The sequence below is a fragment of the Dipodomys spectabilis genome, unplaced genomic scaffold, assembly GCF_019054845.1.
Source record: "Dipodomys spectabilis isolate Male_0828 unplaced genomic scaffold, ASM1905484v1 ptg000227l, whole genome shotgun sequence".
Lineage (NCBI taxonomy): Eukaryota > Metazoa > Chordata > Mammalia > Rodentia > Heteromyidae > Dipodomys > Dipodomys spectabilis.
Genome location: NW_024870904.1, coordinates 2,473,789 through 2,482,609, shown reverse-complemented (window position 1 = coordinate 2,482,609; position 8,821 = coordinate 2,473,789). Strand labels below are relative to the sequence as shown.

Sequence of the window (8,821 nt, the reverse complement as noted above, 5' to 3'; positions counted from 1 at the left end):
GGGCATGTTCTGGGGTCATGCTAGGGTCTGCAGGCAGTGACTCAGAGACCCGTGGTTTCGTTTCCTGGTTAGCGGCCTGCACGTATCCTGCCCCACTCTCTCAGGTATGTAGGGAGAGGGGCAGCAGTCTTTCTTGGGGTACCTAATGGGCAAGCATGAGCTGGGGTCTTTCATTCCCCCATTTTCTTTCTGCCTGAATGGAATCCTTCATTCAGCTGGAGATTTCTCCGCCAATTTAAGTTGATGATATTGTTGGGTTAATACCAGAGCTTGCACGACCGATAGGCGGTCTTTTACAAATTGTATTAGGCGATTTATGATGCAGGGGCCCACAGTAAGGATTAACATGAGGAGTATTAATGGTCCCATTAATGAGGATATTAGGGTAGTAAACCACGGAGACATGTTCCACAACCCTTCATACCAAGTTTGTTGAGACTCAAATTCTCGCTGTCTATTGTTTAGTCTTTCCTTAAGTTTATCTAGGGACTTGATTATTATTCCTGTCTTATTGACATAAAAACAACATTCTTCCCTTAAGGCTACGCATAAGCCCCCTTCCTTTAAAAACAGTAAATCCAGCCCCCTTCGATTTTGAAGGACTACTTCGGCTAAGGAGTTTACAGAGTCCGTTAGTGTTTGTACGGAGTTTGCCAGGGTCTTTAAGTCATTATTCATGGCTTGTTGGAGAGACGAATAGTGATCCACTCTTGTTAGGGCGGTGGCTCCTGTAGCAATCCCAGCCGATATTCCTCCTATACCTAGGAGGACAGCCAATGTAATAGACACGAGTTCCCTTTTGCCTTTATGAGTTGGCCGGTCAAAGTATTGGAGGACAAAGCTGTCAGGATGGTACGTAATGCGAGGCCAGATCTGCACTAATACACAATAATCCTTACTCTGATTAAAAATAGCTGCCGATACACAGGGGGTTAGGCCCGTATTGCAAGCCCAATAGAGCCCAGTCTGGGGGACCAAATAATGGGATCCAGCGGGTACGGCTTGAATGTTATTGCACAGGACTTGGTGGGAGGTGGGAACTTTACCCAAACACGTTCCGCTTTCGGACACTTCTGGGAGAGTCAGCTGGTGAGTAGGCAGGGAGCTGCAGATGGAAGGGGGATTGGAGTGAATGGAAAAATTAGCTTTTACAGCAATGCCCTCATAGTAGGGAGGGTTGGAGGCCAGGCAAAGCCAACAGCTCTCGGTGCGACTGGGATCAGAATAGTTTAAAGCAGTATATGCTCCCTTTACAAGGTCAATAAGCCTTTCCTCTGTCCCTGATAAGGTCGAGACCGTCGTTGAGGCGGGTTGGTAGGGGGAATTGGTCAAAAAAGGAGGAGACACTGGGCCACCGCGCAAAGGGGTTTGTGGAAGATCTTTAGCAGCAGGGACCCTGGGTTTTGTTAAAACTGGATTGGGCCCAATTGGCAAGATAGGGGTTATCGGTTGTCTGCGTAGTCTGATTTGGAATATTGTCCCATACGGTCCAGATCCAAATGTATGCCATCTAATTCCCCACTGTCTGCCTGCCATCCATAGGGCAGGAAGTAAAGCTCTTCCTCTGTCTGTAAAAGAAATTTTTAAAGGCAGACACGTACTTTTAAAGTAGCATGAAGTGCCCCAGGGCCGTCCCTTTTTTACATTAATCAGGTCCCAAGTGGAACTTGGGTTCCAATATGCGTCTCCCGTAGTCTCACAACCCCAAGAGGCACAAAAGTAGTCACTCTCCTGTCCACACTGGTTAGATGCTGCTCGGGTTCTACCTTCTCGAGGGCAAACATAAAAATCAACCTTGGCTAAACTCGTCCTTTTGTCGGGGGAACAGCATCCTCCATTAAAGCCCCCCATACTGGGTGTGCCCGAGCAGTCTTTTACCGGGAGTTTATCAAAGGTGAAACCGGGCAGGTCCCAGGGGCGGGGCAATCCGGCTACTAATTGGCAAACATCTGGGGTTAGATCTGGCCACCAAGCTCCCCACGGATGGCGGTCGGAGCTGATCTGCCAAACTACATCCGCTGTGCCGGACAGAATCTGCCAGGTCTGTCGCACGGGCTGGTGGGGATTGGGAGAAGCAAAACTCAATAGGGATAGGAATAGCAAGTAAGCAAAGGAAATCATATTCGCGTAAGTCTTATCTTTAAAGGATTTTGAGTACGCTGCACTTTCCAGTCCGGGTTTGTTGAGGTCCCTTCCGGGGTCCGGGCGGCCTTGACGTGGGACGCGTGGATCCAGGCGGCGATTCCGTCCACTTTCACGGCTGTAGGAGTGGTGAGGAGAACGATGTATGGTCCTTTCCACCGTGGTTCCAAGTTTTTGGTCTGATGGCAGCGGACCCACACAGAATCTCCTATCTGGAAACGATGAGGCACGACAGGGTCGCTCTGTTGGTCCCGGTAGACTGCCGCAAGAGGCTTCCAGACTTCACGCTGGACAATCTGAAGTGCCTGCAAGTGAGCTTGTAAAGAAGGGCTATTAGCATAGTCAGATATATGAGGGTCAAGAAAATTGACAGCCGGCGGGGGAGCTCCATACAAGATTTCAAAAGGGGTGAGGCCATGGGGGCCAGGGGTATTGCGAGCGCGGTAGAGGGCAAGGGGCAGGAGGAACACCCAGTCCTTTGAGCCAGTTGCAAGTGTTAATTTGGTTAAAGTCTCCTTAATCGTTCTATTCATTCTTTCTACCTGCCCTGAGCTCTGGGGTCTGTAAGCACAGTGCAATTTCCAATCAATCCCCAACAGTTTGGCCACCAACTGACTTACCTGGGAGACGAACGCAGGCCCATTATCAGTCCCTAATACCTGTGGCATACCATATCGGGGAAAAATCTCCTCCATCAGCTTCTTTGTTACCACCCTGGAGGTTTCTTGTTTGGTGGGGAAAGCTTCTACCCAGCCTGAGAAGGTGTCCACGAACACTAGGAGATATCTATAACCATACTGCCCAGGCTTAATTTCCGTGAAGTCAATCTCCCAGTGAATCCCAGGTCGTTGTCCTCGTACCCGCACTCCCGGCCCTATTTTGGTCTTTCCAGCGTTGACACGGGCACATATTGTGCATTGATCTGTCACTGCTTGTAGGCTGTCCTCTTTTCCCAGGAGATACATTAGCTCTTCCTCACGCTCAAGGAGGGTCTTCATTTTCCGGTTGCTAAGATGGGTTAGTTTGTGGAGGCGGTCTATCATTTGACGAGTCCACCTCCTTGGCCAAACAGTTTTCCCATTGTTAGTCCAAGCCCCTCTCTCAGGGTCAAAGGTGGCCCCCATTTTCTTTAGATCGTCCATGTCCTCTGGACTGTAGGGGAGCGGACTGAGTCTTTTTGTCTGAGGCTTAGTTGTCATGGGGAGGAGGACCGGGGTGGTTGGAGTCCCGGCTAGCGCTGCCTCCCGGGCCGCCCTATCAGCCAGTCGATTGCCTCTTGCTTCCGGGGTCTGTCCTTTTTGATGACCCGGACAGTGTATAATGCTCAGTTTTTGGGGCAAGAACAAGGCCTCGAGCAGGGCCAGGATTTCAGGTTTGTTCTTGATTTCTTTGCCCTCTGAAGTCAGCAAGCCCCGTCGGCAGTAGATTTCGCCATGCACATGAGCTGTAGCAAAGGCATAGCGACTATCCGTGTAGACGTTAAGTTTCTTGCCTTTTGCCATTTTGAGGGCATGAGTCAGGGCAACCAGCTCAGCACGCTGTGCCGATGTCCCAGGCGGAAGTCCCTTAGCCCATATTACCTCAGTCTCGGTGGTGACGGCGGCTCCGGCCTTCCGCTCCCCATTGTCTAAGAAGCTGCTCCCTTCCGTATACCAAGTGAAGTCTGCGTCTCGGAGGGGCTGGTCAGTCAAGTCAGGTCGGGTTCCGTGCACTTCGGCCAGGATCTGCAGGCAGTCATGGGGCTCCGCCTCCCCCGGTTGTGGGAGTAGAGTGGCTGGATTTAAGGTTACAACGGGCCCGAACTGTATTCTGTCTTTATCTAGGAGCATGGCTTGGTAGTGTATCATGCGGGCGTTAGAGAGCCATCGGTCTGGTGGTTGTTTGACCAAGGCCTCCACGGCATGTGGGGCCAGGATGACAAGTGGCTGGCCTAGGGTCAGCTTACCCAAGTCTTTTACTAGGACTGCAATCGCCGCGACCATCCGCAGGCACGGGGGCCATCCAGAAGCAACCGGATCCAGCTTCTTGGAGAGATAGGCCACAGGACGTCTCCAAGGCCCCAGCTTCTGGGTCAGGACTCCTTTTGCATATCCTTGTTTTTCATCTACAAATAGCTCAAAGGGTTTGGTTAGATCTGGCAACCCCAAAGCCGGGGAGTGTAAGAGAGCCTCCTTAATGTTTTGGAAGGCTTTTTGTTGGATCTCTTCCCAGACAAACAGCGTCCCTGGTTTTGTCAACGGGTACAGAGGGGCGGCTATCTCCGCGAAGCCGGGAATCCACAGTCGGCAGAATCCAGCTGTTCCCAGAAACTCCCGCAACTGTCTTGGACTCTGGGGTGGGGCAATATCCATAATTGTCCGTTTGCGAGACTCTGTCAGCCACCTCTGCCCGTCCTTGATCTGATATCCTAGATATGTGACCTGCTTCTGGCAAATTTGTGCCTTTTTGGCGGAGGCCCTGTATCCTATGGCACCCAGGGCCTGCAAGAGATCTTCAGTGCCTGATTTGCAGTCCTCCTGTGTCTGGGCTGCCAATAAGAGATCATCTACGTACTGGAGCAATATTAACGTGGGGTGTTGGATTCTAAAGTCGGCTAGGTCCCGATGTAACGCCTCATCAAACAGTGTGGGGCTGTTCTTAAACCCCTGGGGCAGTCTAGTCCAAGTCAATTGTCCCGACACTCCCAGCTCAGGATCCTTCCATTCGAAGGCAAAAATAGGCTGGCTACTGGGTTGGATTCGTAAGCAGAAAAATGCGTCCTTTAAGTCCAGAACAGTATACCAGACGTGGGTGGGGGGCAGACTGCTCAGTAGGTTGTATGGATTAGGGACCGTTGGGTGAATGTCCTCAACCCGTTTATTAACTTCTCTTAAGTCCTGTACCGGCCTATAGTCCTGAGTTCCTGGCTTTTTGACTGGGAGGAGCGGAGTATTCCAGGGAGATTGACAGGGGGCTAGTATTCCTTGATCCAACAGTCTCTTTATATGAGGGCGAATTCCCCGACGGGCCTCCTGGGACAGCGGGTATTGTTTTATAGACACAGGAGAGGCAGCGGCCTTTAGTTGGATAACTAAAGGAGCCTGGTGGACGGCTAAGCCTATGCCTCCCGTCTCAGCCCACGCTTGCGGGAACTTTTGCACCCAACGCCGTATATGGGGGTCCTCTTTGTTCTGTTCTTGTTCATACAACCTGTACTCATCCTCTATTCCGAGGGTCAGTACATGTAATGGCTGTCCCTTGGGCCCAGTAATGCGTGCCCCTGTCTCCTCAAAATGAATTTGTGCCTTTAATTTGGTTAACAAGTCTCTTCCCAGTAGAGGGTAAGGGCAGTCGGGAACATGCAAGAAGGAATGCGTTACCTTACCGGTGGCCAGTTGCACTCTTCGATCGGTGGTCCACCGATACCGCTTCCCTCCAGTGGCTCCTTGCACCCAGGCTGATCGGTCACTCAGGGGTCCGGGGGCTGTGGTTAATACCGAGTGTTGGGCCCCCGTATCCACCAGGAAGGTGACGGGTTGCCCCCCAACTTCCAGAGTTATCCTAGGCTCGGGGGGGGCTCCTGGCCTGGACCCCCCTAGTCGTCTAAGGTTAGCAAGGATGTCTGGGGCCTAGGTCTCCGAGGTCCCCTGAGTCTTTTTGGACAGTCTCTCACCCAGTGTCCCTTTTCTTTACAGTATGCACACTGGTCCTTTTCCAATTGGGTGCCTGGTTTGTCTCCCTTCTGTCTTCCCTGCTCCTGCTGCTGTCCTGATACTATGGTGGCCAACAACTTACTCATTTCCTTTGTTCTTTTACGATCACGTGCACTTTCTCTCTCTTCAGCTTCTTTCCTCAGCCTTTCCTCCCTTTCTTCTGGAGTCTCTCTTTTATTATAAATGCGTTCGGCTTCCTTGAGCAAGTCCTGGAGGGATAATGTCTGAAGATCCTCCTGCCTCTCTAGCTTCTTTCTGATATCAGGAGCCGATTGCCAAATAAAAGACATAGCAACATTCGTAGCCTGCCCTGGATCCTCCGGGTCATAAGGAGTGTAAATACGATATGCCTCCTTAAGACGTTCAAGGAAAGCTGAAGGCGACTCCTCTACCTTCTGAACTACTTGCTTTACCTGCGCCAAATTGGTGGGCCGCCGGGCGGCCCCTTGGAGACCCACTATTAGCAACTGGCGGTAAAGGCGTAGGTGGTTCCTACCTGCATCCGTGTTGAAGTCCCAATTGGGCCGTTCCAAGGGAAAAGCAGCGTCTATCTCATTGGGCAGTTGAGTGGGACGCCCGTGGTCCCCAGGGACGTTCTTCCTAGCTTCGAGGAAAACATGCTGTTTTTCCTCGGTAGTCAACAGCACCTGCAATAGTTGCTGGCAATCGTCCCAAGTTGGTTGATGAGTCACTAAGATAGATTCAATTAAAGAAGTTAGCTTTGTGGGGTCCTTACTAAAGGGGGGGTTGTTAGTTTTCCAATTATACAAGTCAGAGGCTGAAAAAGGCCAATATTGTAGTTGGCCGCCCGTTCCTGTACACAAGGGGAGCGCCTGAGAGGTGGTGGTGGTAGAGTCCGGGGCCTGCTCCCGGCGTCCGCGGAGTCGACCGGCCACCGGGGAAGGCGCGGGGTCGGCAGGCGGTGGAGGAGCGGCAGCAACTGCTTCCTGAGGCTGCTGAGCGTGCCCCTGGTAGGGAGGCGGCTCTTCAGTCAGTAAATCCAAGAGAGTATCCTCCCCTGGTGGCAGAACCTTTGGGGTGGTGGACCTGCCTTTCTCTGGAGGCACCTGTTTTTCACTTTCTAGGGGAACAAGGGCTGGGTAAAGTGAGGAATGTGAGGGAGGTTGAGGAGCTGGAGAGGGGAGGAGAGGAGGAGGGAGTTGGGGTTGGGGAGTCAAGGAAGGAAGGAGTGGGGACGGGAGTTGAGGTGCAGATGGAAGGGTTAAGGGGGTAGGGAGTTTGGGCGTCGGGGCGGGTAGGAAGGGTCTTATCCACGGGGGAGGATCAGAAATAAGAGCCTCCCAAGTGACAATATAGGGGACCTGGTCTGGGTGTCCGTGTGGTCCCGGATCCATGACTTTGGCCTTCACCTGTAAGGCAATGGTTAGGTTAAAGGTTCCTTCTCGTGGCCAACCACAGTTGAAAGTGGGCCATTTGGATGAACAAAAAGTTATCCATTTTCTTTTTTTGACTTTTACTGAAAGATTGTGGGCTGATGTCTGCACATCTTTCCAGTTCTGTAAAGTAAGGTTAAGAGGGGTCGCGACAGTTTGTCCCATTTTAAAACTTTTAACGAACACAGACACAAGACAAACAACACTTAGCTTCGCTGCGCATTTTTGCTCACAAACTGGAAGCAAAACCTGATGGAGACTTTATGGAGAGTCCGGATCTCTCGTCTCCCCTGATGAACCACGCGTCCAAAAGGACCGGGTTCCAGATGGGCCACTTTTTCAGGCCCTCGGATGAGTCACTGTTTCAGGCTCCGGATGAGCCACTGTTTCAGGCTCCGGATGAGCCACTTTTTCAGGCTCCGGACACCCCCAAGACGTCTCCTGGGGGTTGCGGTCGGGAGTACGAGCTCGTCAGCTCCTCCACGGGCCCGCCAGATACGGACGAGTACGGCCGAACTCACCAGATTCGCAAGCACACACACAGATTGACTTAAACAGTACACAAACAATACCTGGACAACACATAGACGCTGGCCAGCTTACCTCCCGAAAATGGGTCGGTGGTCCCTGGGTGGGGGGGTCTCTATCCCGGACGAGCCCCCAGATGAAAGACCCCCGGCAGCGTGGGGTGTCCTTCAATCTGAAGAGACCCTTCCCCAAGGAACAACGAGACCACTTGTGCGGATGCAAACAGCAAGAGGTTTATTCGGGCAAGCCCTCGGCTCCCAGGTGCACTCAACTTCGAGATCCACAAGGTTCGGGTTGAGTGTCTGAGAACCGGTTACACGGGTACCCGGGGCGACAAAGTCTATCGGGAGACTTGCGCGCCGAGTGCTTGAAAGCACCCTCTTTTTATGGGCAGCAGAAGCGAAGTTACAGAAGCGAGATGCGTGGTTACAGGGGGATGATTGGTTAATTTTAAATTATGCTCAGAGTGAGGATTGGTCAAGTTAAGCTGGCCAGATGGGGTAGGTGGGGTTGGGGGGAAAGCTGACGTGTCGGTACTTGCCCTGGCATGCCTGTGCTGGTTGTTATGCACCGAAACTGTTTGTTCCCTGGTTTTGACAAGTGATTTATCACATCCTGCTTCACCTTAGCATTAGGGCTAAGTTTTACAGGAAGGAATGCTTTGGTCTGCTATGTTACCGGAATGCCTGGTTTTAGGGCATGTTCTGGGGTCATGCTAGGGTCTGCAGGGAGTGACTCAGAGACCCGTGGTTTCGTTTCCTGGTTAGCGGCCTGCACGTATCCTGCCCCACTCTCTCAGGTATGTAGGGAGAGGGGCAGCAGTCTTTCTTGGGGTACCTAATGGGCAAGCATGAGCTGGGGTCTTTCACTGGGATACTTTCTTCAACGGGAGGGCACCCCAGGAACCAAGACTCCAAACCAGCAGATGCAATAAGCAAGAGGAGTTTATTTGACGTTTGCACAAACGGACTCTCTGTCCCAAGCAGACAGGGAGTCCCGAGCAGAGGTTACAGACATTTTTAAAGGCAAAAATCATAGAATCAGCATAAAATACTCTTTGTGATA

At 51.9% G+C, this 8,821-nt stretch overlaps 1 protein-coding gene across 1 annotated transcript; it reads right to left on the bottom strand.

The window, feature by feature from the left end:
* Nucleotides 1-207: 207 nt before the first annotated feature.
* LOC122123313 lies at nt 208-7,393 on the bottom strand. The gene is given in 4 exon segments (XM_042697666.1): nt 208-637; nt 2,122-5,695; nt 5,698-6,817; nt 6,932-7,393. Coding segments are annotated over 4 exon segments (5,586 nt in total).
* Nucleotides 7,394-8,821: the final 1,428 nt, after the last annotated feature.